This window comes from Cloeon dipterum, chromosome 1, assembly GCF_949628265.1.
Source record: "Cloeon dipterum chromosome 1, ieCloDipt1.1, whole genome shotgun sequence".
Taxonomy (NCBI): Eukaryota; Metazoa; Arthropoda; class Insecta; order Ephemeroptera; family Baetidae; genus Cloeon; species Cloeon dipterum.
Genome location: NC_088786.1, coordinates 13,140,538 through 13,163,649, shown reverse-complemented (window position 1 = coordinate 13,163,649; position 23,112 = coordinate 13,140,538). Strand labels below are relative to the sequence as shown.

General features: G+C 37.5%; 6 protein-coding genes across 8 annotated transcripts; 4 read left to right on the top strand and 2 right to left on the bottom strand.

Moving 5' to 3' along the window:
* Positions 1-105: 105 nt before the first annotated feature.
* Positions 106-4,476, bottom strand: LOC135948470 (Golgi matrix protein 130 kD). The gene is made up of 11 exons (XM_065497770.1): positions 4,423-4,476; positions 3,601-3,946; positions 3,455-3,537; positions 3,148-3,352; positions 2,758-3,065; positions 2,166-2,360; positions 1,900-2,115; positions 1,424-1,696; positions 1,141-1,360; positions 912-1,085; positions 106-579 (listed from the first exon to the last, which is right to left on the bottom strand). Exons 1-11 carry the CDS (start codon positions 4,468-4,470, stop codon positions 362-364), a joined length of 2,286 nt encoding a protein of 761 aa, XP_065353842.1. The 5' UTR covers positions 4,471-4,476; the 3' UTR covers positions 106-361.
* Positions 3,264-6,049, top strand: LOC135948511 (uncharacterized). Of its 2 annotated transcripts, none has more exons than XM_065497824.1 (4): positions 3,264-3,388; positions 5,022-5,092; positions 5,527-5,726; positions 5,799-6,049. In XM_065497824.1, exons 1-4 carry the CDS (start codon positions 3,360-3,362, stop codon positions 5,868-5,870), a joined length of 372 nt encoding a protein of 123 aa, XP_065353896.1. In that variant the 5' UTR covers positions 3,264-3,359; the 3' UTR covers positions 5,871-6,049. The 2 variants fall into 2 exon arrangements, with proteins under 2 accessions (XP_065353896.1, XP_065353904.1); XM_065497832.1 differs by lacking the exon at positions 3,264-3,388 and adding an exon at positions 4,697-4,831.
* A 26-nt stretch (positions 6,050-6,075) lies between these two features.
* On the bottom strand, positions 6,076-9,915 carry brn (beta-1,3-galactosyltransferase brn). Of its 2 annotated transcripts, none has more exons than XM_065497783.1 (4): positions 9,775-9,915; positions 8,173-8,508; positions 7,351-7,796; positions 6,076-6,920 (listed from the first exon to the last, which is right to left on the bottom strand). In XM_065497783.1, the coding sequence occupies exons 2-4, from the start codon at positions 8,468-8,470 to the stop codon at positions 6,510-6,512; spliced, it is 1,155 nt and encodes a 384-aa protein (XP_065353855.1). In that variant the 5' UTR covers positions 8,471-8,508; positions 9,775-9,915; the 3' UTR covers positions 6,076-6,509. The 2 variants fall into 2 exon arrangements, with proteins under 2 accessions (XP_065353855.1, XP_065353863.1); XM_065497791.1 differs by lacking the exon at positions 9,775-9,915 and adding an exon at positions 9,442-9,587.
* LOC135948500 (uncharacterized) lies at positions 9,623-11,012 on the top strand. Its single transcript, XM_065497814.1, has 4 exons — positions 9,623-9,729; positions 9,782-9,972; positions 10,064-10,254; positions 10,316-11,012. The coding sequence occupies exons 2-4, from the start codon at positions 9,782-9,784 to the stop codon at positions 10,498-10,500; spliced, it is 567 nt and encodes a 188-aa protein (XP_065353886.1). The 5' UTR covers positions 9,623-9,729; the 3' UTR covers positions 10,501-11,012.
* LOC135948492 (uncharacterized) lies at positions 10,741-11,862 on the top strand. The gene is made up of 7 exons (XM_065497802.1): positions 10,741-10,864; positions 11,020-11,188; positions 11,247-11,269; positions 11,322-11,357; positions 11,409-11,511; positions 11,566-11,672; positions 11,727-11,862. The coding sequence occupies exons 1-7, from the start codon at positions 10,820-10,822 to the stop codon at positions 11,832-11,834; spliced, it is 591 nt and encodes a 196-aa protein (XP_065353874.1). The 5' UTR covers positions 10,741-10,819; the 3' UTR covers positions 11,835-11,862.
* A 5,091-nt stretch (positions 11,863-16,953) lies between these two features.
* Positions 16,954-18,335, top strand: LOC135941582 (forkhead box protein D1-like). The gene is made up of 2 exons (XM_065487209.1): positions 16,954-17,934; positions 18,121-18,335. Exon 1 carries the CDS (start codon positions 17,035-17,037, stop codon positions 17,929-17,931), a length of 897 nt encoding a protein of 298 aa, XP_065343281.1. The 5' UTR covers positions 16,954-17,034; the 3' UTR covers positions 17,932-17,934; positions 18,121-18,335.
* Positions 18,336-23,112: the final 4,777 nt, after the last annotated feature.

Sequence of the window (23,112 nt, the reverse complement as noted above, 5' to 3'; positions counted from 1 at the left end):
AACGGCTAATATGAATGGTTAACTAGTTAACAGAATATGATTGCATTAAATTTTCGCGTGGAAAATTAGATTTAGACCACTTTGAAGGAAAGCTTGGTTTTAGAATTATAAATAATACACTTTATTTCTTGTCTCAAAGTACAGTACAACATAATTAGAGCGTTTAATGACTCTGATAAATAATCCAACTATAGCGCTACAGGTTGGGTGGGCAGTGCCAAATCAAACACTGGAATTGCTTGTAACTCTAATGGAAATCACTTTGCGGACAGAATGGCTTTTTCTTTAACGCAACACCAAAACGCGATTTATCACAAAATACTCAGGGTGCTGGTGCAAAGACGTCAAACAGCAATAAAGATCAGACCACTTCTAGTTGCCCAGAGCAGCATGGACACGGGAGCAGCGTTTCTTGATCGTGAGCCTGGACGTTTCTCTTGCTGTGCAGCGCTAAAAGCTCTTCGTCTGTCAGCTTCCGCGTTTCCTGGCTGCTCTCCTCCATTCTGTTCAGCAGGGCTGACACTTGGTCAGCAATTGCGAATGCTACAGTCTCATAATCCTTAGGCTCTGACAAAGGCACTGAAAAATTATAATCAAGTTATTAACATTAATATAGCTTCAAAAAACATTGATTATCGATTGGTAACTTTAGCAATCCCCATTGAAACGCAAAAACCTGAAAGGAACAAATTTTTTATGTATGTTTGAAAAAAATTGTAAGTCTTTTGGCAAGTTTTGTTGGCATTCATAACTTTCAAAATATGAAAAAAATTTCCATTAAATACTGATAATATTTTATGATGATGAATTATGGAATAAATATTTTTATTCAGAGTTTAACCCCATAAACAAAGCACTTTACATGGCTTCAATTTCTTCTGATATTGAATACCACAAGACGGTGTACATACCACTATTATTATCTCTTTGGTCATTTACAAGCTGCAGCACCAAGTGGCCGACTTTTTTCAGCTCTTGCAACAACTCAGCTCTATCATCCCCCATTCTTGCAATTTCCCTGTCTTTCTCAGCTGCTCTTTCTCTGAGCAGACACCGCTGCTGCTGGTATAGAGCCACATACTCTCCTGAAAAATTAATATTATTTTTAACTCTCAGATTCTGCTTGATAGAAAATTTTACCTATCGTTTCTGTTTCACCCTGCAATTGCATTACAAGATGCTCAAGTTTTTGCTTTTCGTCAGCGGTGTCTGCTAGCTTCCTCATGAGTTCAGTGAAACGAATCTCCAGTTTTTTTGTTGCTTCTGGAGAAAGACTCTCTTCGATTTCGCTGGTATTGCCATTCACTTGAGGATTTTCTGGATTTTGATTCAGACGATTATTTAAATTTTTTATTTCGTTCTGAAATGAAAAATGTAATAATAGTATTTTCATCAACTTCTAATTGTTTTCTGAATTTCAAACCTGCGCGTCTATTAAACACTCCTGAAGAGACTGTGCTTGTCGTGCTCTCGCTTCTAAAGTGTGCAACTGCTCAATCATTTGCGCCTTCATTTGCTCCATTTCAAGAAGTTGGTCCTTCAGTTTTGAGTTTTGGGCTGTCGCTCTTTGAGCCGCGACCCTGTCACTCTCCATGGCTGCGAGTAACTTGCGCTCATCTGGCCGCTCTTCTTCAAGCCGCCGAATAGTTTCTTGGTACCTCAAAATACTCTCTTCATAGGAACTCCTTTCCATTTCCTGCAGGAAAATTAATTTCAGTTGTTTTACTCTCCAGAATTTTTCGGCGTATAAAATTATTTGCATTTCTGTTGTTTCCCGAAACAATAGAAAACTATAAAAAAATCTATCTAGTTTATTTTCCATTTTAGGAATACATAAAAAGTACTGAAATTTTTATTTGGCATCATCGTGATATTAACTGAGCGCAGTTTTTTTTGTACCTGATTATCTAATTTTTGTTTCCAAGAATTTTTCTCCTCAAGAGCCGTTCTCAGCTCTTCTTTGAGTTTCAGCAGCTCTTGATTATCCACTGGCTGCGGAGTATGCGAGTTGAACTGGTTGAGCTTATTTAGCCGAGTTTCTAAACTGCTGACATGCTCCACCATTTGCGTATTCTGCTCTTTAAGCTTCTCGTTTTCTCGCGTTGACTCTTGGACCTAGTGTAAAAGATAAATTGTTGGCACTTGCAAGATTAACAACATTGTACCTTTGTTGCAAGGGTGGAGAGCTGCTGATTGAGCTGGTGGACAAACTGTTGATACTGCTGGCTGGCCTGCTCTTTCTCAGCAAGATCAGATTTCATATCGGCAATTATCTTTTCCAAAGAAGCACTCCTTTCCCTTTCTGCTTTTAATTCATCAACAATTGAAGTGTCATCTGAGTCTTTTAGAGAACCACCAAGCTGAAATTCAAATGTTCCTGATTAGTGAACTCTTTTAAAGACATGTACCCCAGCAAGATAAATATTAGCTAGTATCAAATCATAGCCATAGGAAAGTTTTCAAAAATATTTGGAAATGAGTATTTTTCATTTTTTTTTCTTTCTTTTAATACCATTCTGCTGTCAATTGCACTATTTATATTTTTTTAATTTGACAATTCTATTATCTTCAAATTCAATGAACTTTACAAAAAAAATTATGTGTATCACTTACAGGAAACCGACAAATATTTTATTTTTTTTTTTTACTTTTGCAACATTAAGCTTAACAGTTGATTCTGTAATAACAAATAATATACATATAAAAATATTCCTTAGATAACTGACAGCATAATGATTGCTTCTAGCCAGTTTATACCTGCTTCAGTCGAACTTGGGTAGAAGTGAGCTGCGATTGTTTTTCTTGCAGCTCAGCTTGCAACATGGCCACCTGCTGCATGGTGACGTTGATTCGCTGTTGCAGTTGGTTGTTCTGATGCTTGTGCTCATCCCGTTCTCCCTCAACCCTTTTTAGTTCTGTGGCCAGCTCATCATAACGTTTTTGCTTGTCACTGATTTCCAGTCCTTTAGAGCTATTTTCGTCTCTGATTGACGCCAAGGCCGATTCAGACTCATTGAGCTTCTGTTGGAAAGTGCGCAGCTGTTGCTGGGTTTCCTCCCACTCACCTGAAGCATTAACCAAAGTTTTTTGTTTATAAAATATCAACTGTGTATAAAGAGGAAGGCTTCCCAATTATCTATTACTCACCAGCCTTCAATTTTAGCAAATCATTTGCTTTTGCCAAGGACGCCTGGTACTCTGACTTTTCCGCCACTAGGATGTTAACAGTTTGCGCGTGAGTCTTGAGCTGGCTTTCCAACTCTGCGACTTTCTGGAACCATTTGACCTCTGCCTCACGTACAGCATTTTGCAGTTCCACATCTTTCGAGTTAGTTGCTAGCGATAAACTTTGCTGAAATATGAAGTTCATGCAGTCCACAATGAAAAAGTAAGTGACAATTATTTGCACTTAAAATTTTCAGCTCACAAAAATGAAATATGGAATTTTACGCACCAGTTGATATTGCAAGGATGCTATTGTATTGTCTCTCTCAGCTAACTGAATGATCAACGAGGAATTGTCTGCACTTGGGCCTCCTGCATTTGAAACCCATGAGTTAGAATTTAAAAGTATAGATCTCCAAAACTATAAATTGTTACCATAGCTATTGGTGGAGTATCTCCTATGATTGTCAACCATAACGTTTTCTGGGATGCTGTTTGTAGCACCATTATAGAAATAGGGTGTAGAACCTGGTGGCTGTTCATGAGTGAGATCAGCACTATAGTATTGGTTGCTGTAGTCCAGAGACTGTGCTTGGGGATTGTACTCGTAAGAAATGGAAGGCTGCTCGTCAAGGCAGATCGCTTCGTGCTGGAGAGTGCCTGCTGCTTTCAGGTCAATACTGCTGGTTTGGGACGTCACACTAGCAGGGGTCGACACATCAGCTCGGTCTTTTGGAGCAGCAACCGGACTTTGTCTATTTCTTTGTTGAAACTCTTTAAGCTGGGAATATAGGAAATGGAAATTGAAAGCAATTATTTTTTTATGTTACAATTTGGCTAGCAAAATTTGTAAATAAGGGTGTTAATTTATTTCATAAAAAGGATATAAGGAAAGAATAAAATTATATTTCATGATGAAATATGTTTTACAAAAAATTGAAAATATTCGTCCTTATGAGCATAAGCGCCAGAATTTTCTGAATTAAAAAAAAATGCGGTATAATCAATCATCTACAATAATCATGATTTATTTAGTCGGCTATTATTATCATAGCTCTTGACAAGTTATGTAGTTGTCATTAGCCACGCCCCTGTCACACCGTCTTACGTGTCAAATCCAATATAATGATGTACGGATTGGCAAGAAAAAAGGAGAATACCTCGTTATGACAAAAGTCGAAGTTGGTTTAAATTTAATTTGGAAATTTGGAACTGTTAAAAAATTGTGTTATTCGAGAGTAACATGAAGAAAATCACCTTTTTACGAGCTGCTGCCAGCTTTTCTGCTTTGTTTGTGTCAGCCATGTTCACTGATGACAGAATCAGATGTGAGCAGTGTTGCCACCAGATAGATATAGACACAATAATAATTATTATTATTTTTACAATAAAATTGTTTCCAAGTTTTTTGGTATTTTTATTTGCTAAGCACTTCTCAGCAAGAAGTATAATTTTTAGTTCTTATGATTTATTTTACTCTTCGTTTCAGAAATTAAACATTATTTTTCTCATTTCTATTAAAGTCACAGTCACAGCATTATTGAGTTAGTTGGGTAAGTACTTTTTTGTTGGCTTCATTGCTGTTTCATTTTGGCGGCTGAGAACTGAGAAGGAAACTATCAGTCCATCACAACCTGAACACAACACTATCATCAGCTGACAAGAGGTTAGAGGTTCCGGCTTTTTCCCTGGAATAATTTAATATTTAATGAAGCAATATTTCGAACTAGCTTAGTTTAACACTGGGAGTATAATAGCACTCTTTTGATTTTATTTAATATATATTACAGTCTTAATGTCCAATTTACTCGAGTGTTATATTTTTCAGAACTCTTCACCTGAAATTGTTGTTGCAGGTTTAGACTTCAGAGGTCCATGAGCCAACAAGAAATGTTGCTTCAACAACAATTCCAGGAGTTAGTAGGCAGTGAGTTGCATATGATTTATAATATTTTAAAAAAATCTTCTTGTTTTAAGTCTTCAACATTCATTGTGTAATCCTGATCCTATATTATTATGATATAAGGAAATTATGTATTCTGCTTTAATTAATTTTAAATTAAATTACAAAAAATCAGTAAAATAGAACACGTAATTTGTTTTAAGTTTAACATGATCTAATAATTGCATTATTATATTAAATAAATAATGACAAACAGATAGTTCAAAGTATAATTTTTATGTATGTTGTAAGACTAAGCTGAATTCTTTCTCAGTCAACAAATAATGCAAATTATACACAATCTAACTTAATCTTGTTATTAACTTCATGAATTGCCTGCAGATTAATTATTTATCATTGTTAAATTGTGAGCACTCGTCATAAATAAACACAATTAAACTATATCGTACAAATTGCAGCTGTAGAGAGCCTTAGATTGAGACGCCAGAGCTTGCAGCAAGTAATTTCTGCTGAGGAAGAAAAAAGGGGCAGGCTTCTTGAAGAAATCCAAAAGGCAACTCAAGAAGCTGAGGCATGTGACAACAGGATCAAATCTCTTGTTGTGGCCAGAGACAAGCTGGACTCTACCATCACACAAACTGAGACTGCATTTGAAAAGGTCTGTTGTATGCTCAAATAATACTTTGTCCTTGGTTTGTTTTGTACTAAATGCTTAATCGTTTTACTTCAGATCCTGGAAAACACTGAACTACTTCTTGCTATTACAAAGAAAACAGGAGGAGAGATTGATGAAATCGTGTAACTCAAATATGTGTTTTCAATGATAAAATGTTGATATTTTCACTACTGATCACTGCGTTATTAAATTTTTTTTGTAAATCAAAATTGTATATTTTTAACTGATCAAAATGCAATTTTATTCTGACGCTGAAGCACAATGCCGTTAGGATATTAGATTAGACTAGACGATAAAATTGATTTGATGGAAATTTTAAATAAACAGGCACTAACAAGGAATAATTTAATTTTCTTCTAATGTCCTATACATCCAATATAGCCATTAATTTTTATACAGTCTTAAGCGATATTGATTTAATATAAGTTGAGTTGTGTTCCTGCTGTACAAAGGCAAGATAAGAGGTGACTGATTCTAGCAATCAATAGAAATTGTTACCTGCCCAAAGCAATAAGGCCACTCAGGCAGCAATGACATTGTAAAGCTGACCTACAGTTAATTATCAACAGGAATGAGAGATTGATTCTTAATCTATAACTATCGGAAGCTAATGTTGGCTTTCAATCATGCAATCATTTGCAACGTTGATAACAAAATTAAGTATATAATGAAAGGAGGCTCTTTACTATCATTTTTGCACTTAATTCTTACAATGAGTAAAGATCGAGAGAGATTAATATCTACTGGCCTTATTATATAATTTAATTAAGCGTTTCCAGCTTCTTTCTGCAGCTCCCAGAAGTGCTTGAGCTCTTCAGGATTGGGAAAATCGTGACTGGCAATCAGATACTGGTAATCAACAGCACTGTCATACCACAGTCGGTTCAGGCGAAAGTGGAGGCAGTGGAACGGGTCAACACCAGACTTCTTTGCCACCAGCGCCAGGTAGATGTCATCAAAGCGGAAATGCTTGGTGAACAGCGATCCAAGGAAGAGGGTGTCCAGAGTAGCCTTGGACACAACATACGCGCCGGCCGTGATGTATGGGGGCCACATGTGGAAGGGGTACTCCTCTAATGACACGTACCACTTGCTTGACTGATGTCGAAGAGGCATTACATTCCTCACTTCCCCAGCGTACAGCTGAACCTCATCAGAGAGCTCAAAATCCAGAACCTGCAATATTATGAAGATAATTTTATTGATTAAATGGTAGATGCCAATCTAAGCAGAAGCACACGTAGGTGCCACACTTTTTCAGTTGTAATTTAAGGTTGACGGCTGGACGCAGTGGTACCTAGAGAAAAGCCAGCTGTTACTTTTCATATTTTTACAGAAATATAAACATCTTGCTTAACACCAAAGATGCTGTGTACAATTTCAAATATAAAATTTGAATAAATTTTAAAAGTTTTCTTTCCCCCAAACGTGAATGTGATATTAATTGTTTTGATTTCAAATTATGATTATATTGGTAGGTATGGAAATGATCTAAATCAGCTGTTTGTGAATCTTCTCAGCAATCTCTTCTAACCTAAAGCCAAATATTTCTGAACAAATCGGTTTCAATGCTTTTACAGAAAAATCTAGCACTTGGATAACAAACCTGTTTGGGCTCTCTAGCAGGTTTGTGTCTCTCAACAAAGCCAGCAGGATCCTCCAGATACTGAGGATACTTGGTTGGATGTCTCAGAAACCGGAGGACATTCTTGGTTGACACGTACATGTCGTCATCACTGAAGAAGTAAAATTTGGCTTTTTGGCAGAACTGCCGAGCCCACTTGAAGCCCATCATGGTTTTGATGGTGTTATTGTAGTAAGTGTCAACAAAGTCCGCCTGCACAATATCGCCGAATTTCTTGCTCTCCTCTGCCACTCTGGCCTGCAGGTGAGGGTCGTTGGGACGCATTCCGAGCACAAACACGCGTCTGATGGGCACATCTGAGAAGCGGCCCTCAAAGCCCCATGTCTGACGGATGGCCTCTCGCCTCTCAAAGTGGTCCATGCTGGACTTCACTATGTAGACCAACCGCAGTTCATTGAAGGTCCCACCTGCCCAAAGCAGTGTATTACTCAATCGATTGACGATCGCAAACAGTCGTTAAAAAAGTTTTGCTCAATATATTTGCTTTAGAGAAAGCCACATCAATAATACTTTAAAGAATTAAAAGCTAAAGAAGTTTTATGAAGATAAATAGGTTTACCCCCTTGTGCAAAAAGCATCTGTGGCAAATTTAGAGTGATCAGTGAATTAGTTATGTGTCATTTGCGGCTCAGTGCGGCGAGAGATTACATTGTAGTTAATCGTTTTTGCAATATGTTTGCTAGTACTATGCCCTTTCTTCCTATATTTTCTATTTAATTCTTTAATTTTATGTATTGACATGCAAGAATAAACAAGAATAATAAGGAAAATAGTTTGACTTACCTGCGAGACACTTATCATGAGCGTCTGACACAAAGGAATAGTTGTAGACATTGATTGGTGGTCTGTCAGACAGATCACCATTTCGAAGTTGATCAATGTAAACGGTGATATCCTCATCAAGAGGATAACTAAATTCAGTGTAGTAGTTCCTTTCCATGAGGTGGGTGAAAACGCCATAGAAGTAGAGGGTGTAGACTAGGATTACCAAGAGAGCTCCCGAGATGAGTCGGATGCGTGGCGTAGCGCGTAGAGTAAAGAGTCGTGAAGTCATTCTTGAATACTGGTTCAGTTTCCTCATCGCCAGACTACAGGTGGCTATTGTGCAATTTCATCACCCTGAAAATTATATAGAAAATAGTGAATTCTTAAATTAAACTGTCTAGCTATATTCCAATCATCATAGAAAAAATATTCTTTAGAGACAGGGAACTAATAAATTTTATTTTATTTTTCCTGCTTTCAAATGTGGTGTCAGAAAGAAAAAATGAGAGATTGGCTATGAAGAAAAATATACATTTAAGTATTGAAAATAAAGCATAAACATCCACGTAAAGCAGTGGAAGCAGAAAAAATAGTTTGAAACTTCTTGCTGTGAGAAAGTGTGCGTCTAACAACTTTAGCATATAATCACACCTGTTTCACAACATGATAAAGTCTTGAGCAATTGAATGAGGATATGTTTCTTTTTAAAAATTTTTATCGTTTAGTTTCCTGTGCCTCCAAAAAAATCTCTAAAACCGTTTGTAAAAATTTGGGCACAATTGCTAAGAAGCCACTACAAATTTTCTTTTAACATAATTCAACTGAGACCAATAAGAGTATTGCCATTTAAACACATTTTGTGAGTAAACAGGTGCATGAATAGTGCACTCAAATGAATACACGATGAGATAGAAATGTGCTTTTCGCTCATATTATGAGTGTCAATAAAAGGAATCTTTTAACCCACAAATTTTTCCAAATAGGACTATGAACTGATGGATTTGCACAAATTTTTATCACGAGTTTTAAGACGAGTTTTAACTTGAAAGTAAATTTGAGGAAAAATCAATAAATTAATGCGTTGTGGGATTTTGTGCTTCTTCAGGCTGTGGCATAACAGGCTCAAAATGGAGTCAGTTTCTTACTGGTCCACAATGTAAATCAACCATTTCGCCAGGCAAGCGGATAATTAAAAACACTCAAAAGAGGTTCCGGCAAGTCTGCTGGTCTTGGTTAACTTTGAAATTGCAGCTGCTCACTGCATTTGAATGGTAAAGTTTTGCTTACCGCTCTTCTGTTTAAGATTAAATGTGATTTGAAGTGTGATAGAAGCAAAAACAAATTCTGCAGTCGTTGTGCTGTGTGTGCGATCGTGAGCAGTCACCGGCCGCGAACGACAAGCCAACAGCCAACATAAATAAGCGTGCTTCACATGAAGTAAACACAGTCCCCACCCCACAGCAGCTGGAGCCACTTTTTAGTTGCAAAGACGGCCGACTCAGAGCAACAAGTTTAGTACACACAAGTATAGTGATCTCAGTGCCAGTTTGATCTTCGAGTCCTCCCACACCTATTGTGAGTTGATCACAGAGGGTGCGATTATTATAATTTGCCACTCACTTTTCAGATGAGAATGCAGGTTGTGCGCTTCAATAAGCAGAACCTAGCGTTAATTTGTGCACTCGCGTCAGTCCTTTACTTTTTGCTGCACGCCAAGACGCAGCACATAGAGCTCGAGTATGTGGTGGACGAGAAGGCGATTCTTGTGTGGGAGCACGTCGCAGACTTCAACAATATGATGGCCCTCAACCCTACGATGTAAGAGAAACATTTACTAAAGATTATGTATATTTTAACATTTAGTGAAAATGAACTTGACTGATAACTATAATTTGTTGTATTTCTTTAGACTGGATTTTGACATTATTGAGGACAAAGGAAACTACAAGAATTGGCAATACACGGTGCACTACACCGAACACCTCTCGAATTTCCCTTCCATAAAAAACAAAGCAGTTGGATTTTACACAGTCCGGCCAGACGGAAGTGATTTTCTTATCGAATCCACCCATAAGACTTGCTTTTACAATTTGTACTGCTGTAAGAACCCCTATAAAATGAGGATTATTTACAATAATATAATTAATACTATTTGTTTCAGTGTCCTCCGCCTCAGAGTTCAGGTTCAGAATGAGAGGTGCTTCTCAGACAACTTGCTTGGAGAAAATTGACTTTCAATGCCCTTACTTGTTCACCAAGATTTGCACATCAGAGGCTATGCACCAGAGGGCGATGATCAGGGATAAATTGATCCAGTTCTTCAAAGAAAATGCTAACCAGGCGTGATTGTTGCTTTACTTTGAATTTCTAAAACACTGTGCCAAAGGCTACGAATCTCACTATAATTTATTTACTCCATTTTTATGGAATAAATGATGCTCGCTTAAATTGATATTCTAAACTACGCATTGATCCAAAAACTGTTTTAAAATTTAAAGCGGACAAATACATAAGCAATACATTCAAGTTGTTGCCAGAATGCATTTGAATTGAGAGAGCGCAGATGTGATGCGTGGTTGACAGGAAGTGAATTAGAACATCCTTGATAAAGCAGCACAGCGTTACTCGCTACAGAGCAACGCACAAAAACTGACACGCAGCCAGTATGACAATTAGGATTCTTTTTATTGCTGCTCTCCTAATAATATATGTGAGATGAAATTATGTGTATGATACAATGCATTGATCAGACTTATCTTATAAAACTAATCCAAAGTTTTAGTAACTAATCACAAAATTTTTCACCAAATACCTATACTATTTTTGATTGATTAAAATAAATTTCCAACTTGAATCTACTTCTAGCCTGCTAATTCCCAAAAGAACCTATGCGATCCTTATTGGTACTCTATGTACAACCCTGCTGTTGAGCAGTGCCGGGATATAATACGAGTGATGGGTCGAATGACAGCGGACACTTCTTTGTTGTTGCTCTCCGAAAATGGAAAACTTTTAACAACCGACTCACCAGTAGGTACTTGTTTTAATTTATGTGTATCAATAAAAGCTCACAGGAGACATATATTCCTCAGAAATGATTCTTACCTTGCATCAGGTAATAAGAAAACTGCTGTGACAGTATAAATCTAGTAATTTGGCGTTTACAGAAATTTGCTGAATGTGTTCTGCAAGCCGACGATAAGGTGATCTAAATTTGTGGCTGATGAATATCAGTACATTTTTTTTTAATTTAGATTTTGCCAATGGATGAATTATTTTTGCAAGACAAGGAAAGAGTGTATGAGGGAAACAGATTCCTCGCTGAGATCATAAATTTGTGCAGACAAACGGCAGAAAGTAAGTTATCGATTAATACATATTACAAGAAACTATTTAGTCAACCAACTTTAGCGATATGCCCATTCCATGAAGTTTTTAAAGAGGAGGACAGGATTCCAACAAACTGTATGCCACACCCATTAAAGCTATTGAAATGTATTCGTCAAACTGGGGTTCCGGTAAAGATTACAGTACATTTAATATTATAGTATTCATTTAACCTCATTGCATAGGAGTGTCAGAAGCAAAATAACTCAAATGAAGGCTTAAGGAGCAGGGAAGTGCGTGCAAGGAAAGCGAAAAAAATTCAGCACGTCTTTACAAAACCCAAGAAGTTTTAAATAAAAGTGTATTATAAAAATATCAAAACTCACCTTTTACTTCAGAGATCAATGCAATAATATGCTTTTGACTCTAAGCACTAGGTTTGGGCAGTTGGAGTTCAGTTGCATTTCCTCAAAGCAAACTTTTCCTCTTCCTTGCAAGGACAGGCAAACTTCCTTCTCTGTTTTCTCTGTTATCCAAATTGAGTGGAAGAGAGAGTACAGATTTTCAAGAGGAAAACTCTGTGGATCACAGTTGAGAATGGCAACCAGCTTGGGGTATTCCTTAGCAAAAAATCGTGTTAAAAATAATATTTGGATGTTATCTGATGATTCTTACCTGGGAGGGGAAATTTGGGGTAGCTCCAAGGGCTGCGACAAGTTTGGCAATATTCTCAATTGGAGCCCCAAAATCTTCTATGTTCTCCGCAATCACAGTGAACGGCCCGTTAGAAAGCTTCCGGAAAAATGAAAAGTCGAATATAATTTCCGCTAGTTCACGCAAGTTCTGTGGATATCTGGAACATAACGATGTTTACAGGTTTAGTAATTATGTAAGAGAATCCCATTTGATGGGTTATATTGCCAAAAGTCAAGATAATCTTATGAATGAAATTATAGAAATTGATTTTATTACTTTTGGAGCAAATATTTAGGAATTTAGGATATTATAACAGCAGGCTATTGGGGGAACCAGTCTCCGAGTTCATTAAAAAGGTAAATTATTCAATTGTAGTAATAATAATGTTTTCAAGCATTTTGCTGTTTCCAGATACTGAATGAAATATTTTTTCAATTTCATTGTGTTGGTCATGTAAAAGTGTGCTACTATAGCGTTGATACCAGGCATTAAAAAGTAACACGTGTTGCACTAATTTACTGCTAGCCGCTTTCTCAACTCAAAATTTAAGTACCAAACTTAGAAATTTTGTAAGTCAATATAAGGAACATGAAAAAAATATTATGCCTTGAGTGGTAGAAGTTGTAGATAACTGACTATTGACTTGGCTTGTTACAAAAATTAAACTCCAAAAAGAAAACAATTGCAATAAAAACATTTTCCCAACCATAAAAAAATGTTTTATATTATTGATATGGAAAAGTCAGTGTTCGCTGCCGAGTTACAGTTTTCGCCACCCCTGCTTTAACATGGGATTCTCATAAGAACTGGCGAGATATGTAACCCGGCAGAAACTGTATCTTTAGATCTTTACCATACTTATGAATAAAAATCTGAGCGCCTGCAAACCATTGAAAATACATAACTGTGAATTTTTTCGATACATTGTACATCAAGCTCATAATTTAGTAGAAAGATGTAAGAAGAATTAGGACACAAAATACATTAAACATAAAGAAGAAACTAGAATACCGTAATGAAATATTTCTGTAGTTTTCCGAGTCCCTGGCAGTTCCGTGAAGCGGCTGCGGCAAAAAATTGAATGACTTGGTGATGATTATAACAGAGTAGTTTTGAGAAGCAAGGAACTCAGCAATCTAAAATATAAAAATGAAGGAAATAAAAAGTTAACAATTTTCATCAAAAATATTATGTGCATCGTACCGTGATGGCAAATATCCTTTTATCCACATCTTTAGTACCAGCTATCAGCACCGATTTTCTAGACATTAGCTGACAGAAGGCTTCTGCAAGCATGATAATAATTAAATCCTTGAAAATTACTGAATTTTGAGAAGTACGAACCTAATCATTTGAGGAGTGATGACTATGAGAGAGCGAGAATGCGCTCTGCTATATTTTTTGTTCCAGACCAAAAGCAAAGGTACATAAACATAAGACTTACTTAGCACCTATGTCTACGACTTTCACATAGGGCATTAAATAAGCACAAGTTCAGTAGTAAAAGGACTTTGACTACACACAAAAGCAAACTCATCAGATGACAGCGAAATTGCGAGATGGGCGAGATGCAAGAGTTCAAGTTTATTCTGTCGGTGATTATTATTGAGACTTGAGATAAACAATGTAGTGTTGCCAACTGAACTTAGCGGTTCGACTTTGTAGTTTGTATGACTATTGCGCTGTTAATCCTATAAAAATGTCACCAGCTGTTACCAGACCATAGTAGTTTGTCATGTTCACGAGCATTACACAGTCTTTCAGTTTAACTCCAGCATTCAAAAGAACTAGTCGTGCTCTATCTGCAATGATTGAAAACATGTTGCTAAAATTTAGTGTGGCGCATATTTATTATAATAAAATAAATAATATAATACATATTTATTTTTCTAATAATTTGTGAAGCATTATATACAGAAATATGTATTTTACAATGGGTTTAGATTGCAATTTTTTTGACCAATATGAAGTAAAACTTTAATTTATATGTATTTAATTTAAAAATTTAATTTTGTCTTAGATTAGATGTTATAATAATAACATTGCTATTTTCGACACACGTACGTGTGAGTAAGAAGCATAAATACTATGCCATAAGCCTTAATTATTATTATTATCTTGCGATTTCATTGATGAATGAAATATGACAAAATAATATTGTATGAATTTATAAGAACTTCTCTTAATTTATTAAAATCCCCTTTTTTGCGTTAAAAATAATTTTATGCAACTGTATACCGTTTAATTCACGTATTTTCTATATTTATTATAATACAAAGACATATCATACATATGGCATAATATGCGAGTTGTTCTGTATGTATCAGGGGGTCACCCACCCATCGCCCATCTCTGAAGAGTGTCGCGACACAAACCCAATAAACCTATAACAACATCCTGTTCTGTATGTCTGCTGATGACCTAACAATAATTTGAATCAAAATCAAACAAAACTTCAAGTTTATCTAAAAATTAAATTGATTTAAATCTTTTTGTGAAAAGTTTCACATTATAAATTTTTTTAGCATACCGCAATTTTTGATGTTTAACCTTTTCTCAACCTGAAAGACGCAGCCATTCCCACATATGTATGATTAAACTTATTTTTAGTAAATATTAAGAAAATATTTAAGTACTTTCTTTTAAGTAATTTGATAAAATAGCCTGATGATTATTCAATACATGGCAATAGCTGGAGCCTTGGTTACTAAAAATAAGAATTTAACGGAATTTAAAATAAATCGTCAACTGAATAATACCGGACAATATTAATTTTTTCAAAGCAATACCAGAAAACAATTTTTTTGCCCGGGTCCACAAACAATTCTAGGAGAAGTAAACAATTTTAGGTAAAAAATATAATCCATTCCAAAATAGTCAGGAAAGACTTATATTTATCTCAAAAGAGCTGGCGAGATATGACCAGCCCGTTGGCTCGCATTGCTAAGGCATTCTCAGGAGTGTCAAAGCATTGGGAGACATTATTTAAGGACCTGCCCTATGTCAGGTATGGTTAGTTGAGTGACTCGAAATGCTGAAATAGCCCAACGGGCTGGGAGGCGCACCGGCGCCGACTTCGCCACTTGCTTAGGTTTATGCACCTTTCCAGCGCGGTTCTATCTAGGGACAAATGCCTGGCGTTTCAGTTAAAGACCTCGGTGCGGGGAGGCGAAAAAATGGCCACATTGGGCACAAGCTCCTCTGCGGCCACTCGGGCCCCATGTTATCGCAGCTGCTCGGCGGTGTTATTGGGACCCAGTGAGCTCATAGCCCACTGGATGTGCTGAGCGGAGGTTAAAAAAAGTCGGCCAGCCATCAGTATTTTGATAAAATTTGTATTTAGTATTAGTAATTTAGTTATTTGTAATTAGTATTTTCGACGCAACACTAAATTATTTTTTCTCCTCGAACTTAAACTATTCAAAAATTAAATATATGTTTTTATTTATTTGTTTAATATTTCCCCGTAATGTGTTATGAGTTGAAATGAATTATAGTAATGAAAGCCCGGTTTATTGCCACAGAGAATAGCTATATAATTATATATTTGGTGCCTAATGCGTGTGTGCCACGAAGTTTACGAAAAATAAATACAATAGTTGTTTTTAATCATGAATGGTAATTGCAAACATGAAAATTAATAAAATGATTGGCATTAAGCAGCCATTCGCAATTAAATGCTGTTTATTACTAAACTTGTTTGAAGATTAGACCACGCATCGCTGATCTTCAGAATTCAGCCCATAAGTGAGAGGAGGAGAGTTTGACTCAAATTAAATCTCTTTCCACTGATGAAAAGCTCCTAGCAATTTAAGTTTTAATGTAATACAAGTTCATGAAATACCATCAATGAGTACATTTGATTGTGAGTGGAATTCAAAAGGGTAAATTTTTTTTGTGAAATTAAATACTTTATTAATTAATTTATTGTTTTGGAAAAAATGTAATTGACACCCGAATAGACGCTTCCGATTCTGTGGACAGCATACCTAAACATCTGTCTTATTGCTCCACACTTCATTTACACCAACAACTTAGACCAAGCTTGATTTTGTGATTAAATCATTTGAGCCTGAGCATTTAGAAATTCCTGGCACGGTATATATTAATGTTTTTAGGTTGCTAAAAATATTTTTCTCAACAGACCAATAAATTTTAATAATTAAATATTATTATGGTACTACCTTAATATCGAGTAGTTTGAATCAACATTTGACATAGTTCTCTCGAATAGTTTGATATGAAACGATATTATAAAATAAGATTGGTTGTATTTTAGTTTCTTATTGACGAGTTGATACAAAAGTGAGGTTTATTTCGTGTTCACGTTTACTAATTTACAGATTGACTCCGCAAAAATAGAGAGACCTTTATGAAAAATAATTATGGTTATTTTGGTATGAATTATGCAACCGGCACATTATATAAAACGTGCGGGTTGCATACGTTCACTCACAAAGGCGCTGTAAACAGAGGTTGTACTCATGCTGTTCTTCTTTTGAATTTTGAGAGTTGTTGATCGCAGCAATTAAAAATAAACTGCTGGTTAATATCAAAGTGTCCCCACAGTGCGTTCAACGAGTTATTTACTCAAGCGATGTGTTCGCGCTCCCCACTCAAATTACAAACTATGTGCATAATCGACAGCTCAAAGCAGGAAATGCTAATCAGTTGTGGTATACAGGATACTCTTGAGATCTAGTTGGCAAGGACAGCACCGCAACTCCTCCTCTTTATGTTCGCCTCACCCTAGGGGAGGAGCTTCGACATCAGCCGTAGACCACACATGGATCGCGGCGGCAGTCGGTTTTTCGCGGACAGCGTGGTTACGCAGAGCGAACGAAAACGGTGCGAGAAATGACCATGGAGTGGCGAAGTCCAGATTTGCCACCCCCGGCGGTTGTCAGTGGTGGAGGCGCAGGCGAGGCGTCGGCGAGCGACAGCGACTCGGACATCAACGTCGACTCGGACGGCGGCGAGTGCATGTACGCTCGGTCGGGGTCGCCGGGCAGCCCTGGGGAGGCGGCGGGCGCAGGCAAGGCTGGCGGCAAGACGGCCGTCAAGCCGCCCTACTCGTACATCGCGCTCATCACGATGAGCATCCTGCAGAGTCCGCAGAAGCGGCTCACGCTCAGCGGCATCTGCGACTTCATCATGGCGCGCTTTCCTTACTACCGGGACAAGTTCCCCGCGTGGCAGAACTCGATCAGGCACAACCTGTCGCTCAACGACTGTTTCGTCAAGATCCCCAGGGAGCCGGGCAACCCCGGCAAGGGCAACTACTGGACGCTCGACCCCAACGCCGAGGACATGTTCGACAACGGTAGCTTCTTACGCCGGCGCAAGCGCTACAAGCGCCAGCCGCCCCCGGGCCACCCTCTCGGCGATTTCCACCTCGGAGGCCGCCACCACCAATTTGGGGGTCCGCACCACCACCACCCTCATAGCACCCAGAATTCGTTCTTCCTTCCACCGCCGCCGCTACTCGCCTCCTTTCTGCCCCCGTATGCACACCTGCCCCCGCTGCTACCCCCAGGGCCACCCTCGGCTATGCCTCCCCTGTTGCGGCCGGTGCCCGCCCTGTACCAGAACAAGGCGGTTGCCACCCTAAAGTCGGGCTTCACCATTGAATCGCTCCTCATGGCGAATGCCGCCCCCGCCACCTCCAGCGCCTCCAGCTTGTCCGCTTTTAGTCCACTCTCAAATCTGGTCTTGAAATTTCGAAGAAATGACTCTACGAGTTTACAGTTATGAAAGGTAAATATTTTAAAAGCAAATAATTTAAATTATTAAATTCGACGTAGGAAATTAAGGATGGTATAGAGAGGATATACTACAATGGACTTGGTTCTTGTCCCTAGTATCATTAGATGAAATAAATGCTCCATGAGATGCATTTGAATAAAATGCGATTTTTAATCACAATTTCCGAATTTGTTCCAGGAGAGACCAGAAACCAATTTAAGTGAGATAGGCAGTGTTTTGGATGAAGACTTTTGTTGTTCACCTCCCGTGCATCGGAGAACTGACATTTGCACATGCTGTGATATAAATAAATTTATTTATAGTTTTGGAGTTTTTAGATCAAGATTGTAATATTATTTAACAAAGTTTACAGAGAAAAAGGAATAAAAGATATTATTAAATAATTAAGAAAACCTTTTTGCTTTCACTAACTGTTTTAAAAAAATGTGAACAAATAAGTTTGGTCAAACTTATATGCATTTTCTTTGATATTGATTGCTTCACTTCTTTTCCTTTCGCTAATCTCTGATGACTCTTGAATCGTCTTGACTGACTTTTGCAGCGGACAATAGCATTTGGTCGGATCGAAAATAAATATAAACCTATTTTATTTGCAAGAGAAATCTTTCAAGGGGCATGCAAGCGTATCGATTATTGGTTTGAATAATGTGTATTGTTTTTATGTGTAGTTATTGCAAGAGGGTGTTGAGTTCATGATTGCGTTTTCTGTTCTTCAAGGGATTCCCAACTGCACCAGCTAGTTTCTCCCTATTATAAGAGTCTTTCAGACTTGCTTTTCTCCCTCTCTGCTTTTAATATACACACATGTATATGTATGTATATTGAAGAAAGGATGCGTGTCACGCAGGCAGACATTCGTACACTCAATCGACTTACCTTCAGTTGGTTATAATTTTGTTTGTTGAGTTTTGCGGCGGCAAGAAAAGCTAATTTCTTAAGCCTCGCACATCAAGGGCTTCGCCGTGTCATCCAGAGAATGTGGACACATAAACAGCCAAGAGAACGCTATACCTATTACAAACCACAAATATCTGCAGTCGAAAACTATTGAACCAAAAAATTCATAGGTATCGATTTATTGACAATGTTTATTTACTTTGATTTGAGTGAGCGAGAAAAACCACCATTGTTTATTGTTATAAGCTATACACTTTTGCCAACACTTCAACACTTTTGTGAGAATAAAATAAAGTTTTTATGGCTGTCGGCAGTCTTAGAGTCTAGACACTGTTCTAAAGATTTCCGCTAATTGTAAGGACTTATCAGCAACTATTATGACGTCAAAGAGGATCATTGTAAGCTCTGCTGATAAGTAAATTTTATAAAAAATTGCCAATTTCAAAACTTAAATACTAGCAAAAATCTTGCATGTGTTAAATATTATAAGTATATACATTATATTTTCTTTATATTTTGATTTTTAAAATAATTGATGTTGCGAGTGACAGCCGCGAGTTTTGCTTTCCAATTTATTTTTTGTTATGAAATTTCTCGAATTTCTAATTCATTTCATTGTTTTACCGAGGCTTAATTTTTTTTTCATGTTAATAACCAAAAGAGTTCATTTATGTCAATTCCTGACAGCTGGTTCCATCGTGTTAACAGCCTATACTCACGAAAATCGGTCATTTGTTTAGCTTCTTTGACCCACACACCTTGTCAACGTATCAACATTTAATAGAATGGTCGTTGATGTGGTTGATGTGTTTAGCACGTCACAACAATTTATCCACAAAAGAAAATGGACAATGATGCCATTAATACCAAGCGCAAAATCAGTCTGCCTCGTTTGCTTTTAGGTGGGCTACGCGCGCCAGAGAATAAATCTTTGTAATCTATTTTCGCTGAGTGGAGAAAGATCTCTTTCTCGTGTTGACAGAAAGCAAAAGCAGCTGCCGCCACAATGCACCTCCACGATACGCGTGGTATATATTTCCAAAATATTTTTGGACCACCCAGCAAAATTGATGACGCTATTGTTGCAGTGCCAATTTGAAGAAACATTTGGCAGCATTGTGTGTAAAATTTTAACTATATAATTTCAATATCCGCGATGAGCGCGATTTCTATATAAAGCACGACATCCCCCGCTATTTAATGCACCGCGATCTTTTCACGCTTCTCTGATCCGCCAGTAATATGAGGGATAATAATGTTTGCCCGCCCTCGTCCCTCCACGCTTTAGTATACAAGCGGGTATTTGTACACAAGTGATCAAATTTGCTTTTTTCACTCGTTATCCCTGCATTTCACGTGCGCGATAAAAAAAAATGCGCTCTTTGCACCTGGGCTGCCACAGTCAATCTGGGACGTTGAGCAAGGAATGACATGAAAAAGATGCTGCTGTTTGGAGATGGTTTTCTTAAAATATCTCGCAAGGAAGCAACAACGTGTGCCGCCCTATTTCACCTTTTGAAAGGGTGCAGTGGGCACTTAATTTGTTTGAAGGGGTTCTCTTTCAGGAGCATTGTATCTGCCGTGATAAAGGATGCTCAAGCATTTTTCTGATGTACGCAGGCTTAGAAATGTTGTGCAGATGTAAGTCTATGTTCTCTGAGATATTGGATTAAGTTCTTGCAATCATTTTTCTATCTCCTCTATTATTGCAAAAAACTTCAAATGGGAAAGAAAAGTATATTGTTTTATTTAAGCTTTTATCTTTAGTTTGAGGGGACAAATAATTAGATTTTGAGACCAAATGTTTACTAGATATCGTTTAATTCATTGAATCAAAATAAAAATAAAATTGCACCTCAACAAAATGGCAGCTTCTGAGTGTATCTAATTTTAACTAACTATCTATTTTTTCTAAAATCTAAATTTTAGAACACAATTATCATGAACAACAATGATATAATCTCGCATCATTGTATGAGATTCTTTACTATCAGATCAGTTTAGTAGTTCAAATCAAATTTAGTTTCAAAATTTAAGTTTATTATGGGCTGACAGGGCAACTCTGCCCCAAATCAGCACACATCCATAAAGTAATGATACAATTATGTTGGATTAACATTATAAAACAATTTTTTTTGCTCTTGCCCTGTCCTCGGACCGGGAAGGGCGCGCACTGCACTGGCACGAATGCTGAAACCCGGGTCCCAATAACACCGCGAACGGATAACATGGGCGCACCAGGCCGCACAGGAACCCAGCCCACTGAAGGGCCACTTGCCTCCACACCGAGGACCTTTTTTGAAACGCTAGACATTCGTCCCGTGAAGCCAAATCACGCATGCTGGAACTAATTATTCCCTTCTTATCAACTTAATTACCTATCTATTCTATTATTAATTGCGAAAATTTATTTTATAATATGCTGAAATAGCATAGAGATATTACAAGGCGCAAACCAGCAAGTAGCGAGTCGGCGCCGGTGCGCCTCCCAGCCCGTTGAGCAATTTGAGCATTTCGAGTCACTAAACTAACCACTTTTTGCCATCTCTGACATTGGGTAGCCAGTATTAGATCTCCGAACTGCTCAAATACCTCCCATTGCTTTGACACTCCTGAGAATGCCTTAACAATGCGAGCCAATATTTGCAAATAAAAAAACTAATAAAGTTATTCACACAAAGGTGGGTATTTTCCACGCAATATTCTACACCATATTAATTCCAAAGTAATTAATATCATTTTTTATGAATTTTTACTCAGTGTGGGAAAGTGAAACATTGACCAATATCTCAAGTTAGAGGTTAAAAATTGCATAAGTTATACACTACGTTCCTTATATGCATCATTTCGTCACCTGCTGTGCTAATCGCACCCGCCCTCCTCAGCGCGGGCGTTTCCAAGATACGGGTGATACGGGTGTATAAATTTGCTTTTGGGTGGAAAAACAGCGCGTGAGTTTGAGCACAATATACTCGGCTCGCCGCATGAATTATGGTGAGAAACTGTTTGACAATTTCAAATGTGCTAAAGGTTATCATCTCTCGTTTGCTCTCCACTATGGCAAGCCTGGAAAAAGAGCGAGCGTGCGATAACGAGTGTTTTTACACCAAACGGCAGCAAAACACATGTCAAGTGTCCACAATATGGGCGTGAGAGAGCGTGTGTGTAAATTAATTTCACCGGCAGCACCGCTTTTTCGAGCTGAAAAATATTATGTTTGCCAAGAGACTTATTAATTGAGGCAACACTTGGATTGTTTGAGAGCGCACGTAAACACTTTGAAGCACCATGCAGCGAGAAGCACGCCGTTTCCACCACATTTTTGTAACCCTTTTCAGCAAATAAAGTCAGAAAGCACGTAGTAAATGTGCGTTTTCGAAACTATAACAAACAAGCGCATAATTTAACGTCACTCCTTGACATATTTTGTTCGGATTTTATACCAACAAATGCTACCAAAAATTTGTAGTTTGATGGTGAAATATTCAAATTAAAACCTTGATTAAAGAGTTAAGATTTTGAACATATTGTATATAAGTGCAGTTTTTATCAATTCAACCATTTGATTCCCACGGGTCCTCATCGGACTGTTTCTGCAAAAAGTTCTTTCAGTATAAGGCAGAGATTTGATAAGAAAAGACCGATAGCAATCTCTTACGATCACCTACTGCATTTAAACGGGCACGGTACTTTAATCATGGTACTAAACCTCTTTGTAAACCACAAGAGGCTTTTTAATAAACTGAATGACCATCAATGTGCGTAAGGCTGGGTGAATTAATTTTCCAGAAGGAAAAGCGGACGAGAGAGCACGGGCGTTTGTTGACTCAGCAGGATCTCCTAATAATTTACTGGTCCAAGAGAGTGGAGGTTTCTAGCAGCCAGCGGCGTAGATCAAACGCGCCTGTTCCGCCAAGCTTGTTTCCTTGCAGCCACCAAAGCGAGTGTAAATGCCAGATGAAAGATGGATGCTGTGTTATTTCATGTGTTGCTAATACACATACACACACCAGTCATCACGTGATGATTTTCGGGGAAAAGAAGAGAGAGGGAGACATGAAAATATAAATAATTCGGGTCAGTATGATAAGACAAAGTTGATATACATTAAAAAATAAATAAATTATTGATAATGAAACTTGAAGCAAAACGAATGCCACGTTTTTTGGTATTCTTTTATAATTTAATAACAGCCTAAAAAAGAATCAAATTCAATAGATGTGCCAAATAAATGTTTGTTTGTCTTATTTATTTTTAAAATATGTAGAAACA

Excerpts from the sequence above, each read along its gene's own strand:
- LOC135948511 (XM_065497824.1), top strand. The coding sequence starts at position 3,360 with ATGAAGTTCATGCAGTCCACAATGAAAAA. Across the intron at positions 5,093-5,526 it reads ATTCCAGGAGTTAGTAGGCA|CTGTAGAGAGCCTTAGATTG; the intron begins GTGAGTTGCATA and ends TACAAATTGCAG. Across the intron at positions 5,727-5,798 it reads CTGAGACTGCATTTGAAAAG|ATCCTGGAAAACACTGAACT; the intron begins GTCTGTTGTATG and ends GTTTTACTTCAG.
- LOC135948470 (XM_065497770.1), bottom strand. The coding sequence starts at position 4,470 with ATGGCTGACACAAACAAAGCAGAAAAGCTGGCAGCAGCTCGTAAAAAG. Across the intron at positions 1,697-1,899 it reads AACAAAAATTAGATAATCAG|GAAATGGAAAGGAGTTCCTA; the intron begins GTACAAAAAAAA and ends ATTTTCCTGCAG. Across the intron at positions 1,086-1,140 it reads GGGTGAAACAGAAACGATAG|GAGAGTATGTGGCTCTATAC; the intron begins GTAAAATTTTCT and ends TTAATTTTTCAG.
- brn (XM_065497783.1), bottom strand. The coding sequence starts at position 8,470 with ATGAGGAAACTGAACCAGTATTCAAGAATGACTTCACGACTCTTTACT. Across the intron at positions 7,797-8,172 it reads TCATGATAAGTGTCTCGCAG|GTGGGACCTTCAATGAACTG; the intron begins GTAAGTCAAACT and ends TGCTTTGGGCAG. Across the intron at positions 6,921-7,350 it reads CTGCTAGAGAGCCCAAACAG|GTTCTGGATTTTGAGCTCTC; the intron begins GTTTGTTATCCA and ends ATAATATTGCAG.
- LOC135948500 (XM_065497814.1), top strand. The coding sequence starts at position 9,782 with ATGAGAATGCAGGTTGTGCGCTTCAATAAGCAGAACCTAGCGTTAATT. Across the intron at positions 9,973-10,063 it reads ATGGCCCTCAACCCTACGAT|ACTGGATTTTGACATTATTG; the intron begins GTAAGAGAAACA and ends GTATTTCTTTAG. Across the intron at positions 10,255-10,315 it reads CTTTTACAATTTGTACTGCT|TGTCCTCCGCCTCAGAGTTC; the intron begins GTAAGAACCCCT and ends TATTTGTTTCAG.
- LOC135948492 (XM_065497802.1), top strand. The coding sequence starts at position 10,820 with ATGACAATTAGGATTCTTTTTATTGCTGCTCTCCTAATAATATAT. Across the intron at positions 11,358-11,408 it reads TTCTGCAAGCCGACGATAAG|ATTTTGCCAATGGATGAATT; the intron begins GTGATCTAAATT and ends TTTTTAATTTAG. Across the intron at positions 11,673-11,726 it reads TTCGTCAAACTGGGGTTCCG|GAGTGTCAGAAGCAAAATAA; the intron begins GTAAAGATTACA and ends CTCATTGCATAG.
- LOC135941582 (XM_065487209.1), top strand. The coding sequence starts at position 17,035 with ATGACCATGGAGTGGCGAAGTCCAGATTTGCCACCCCCGGCGGTTGTC.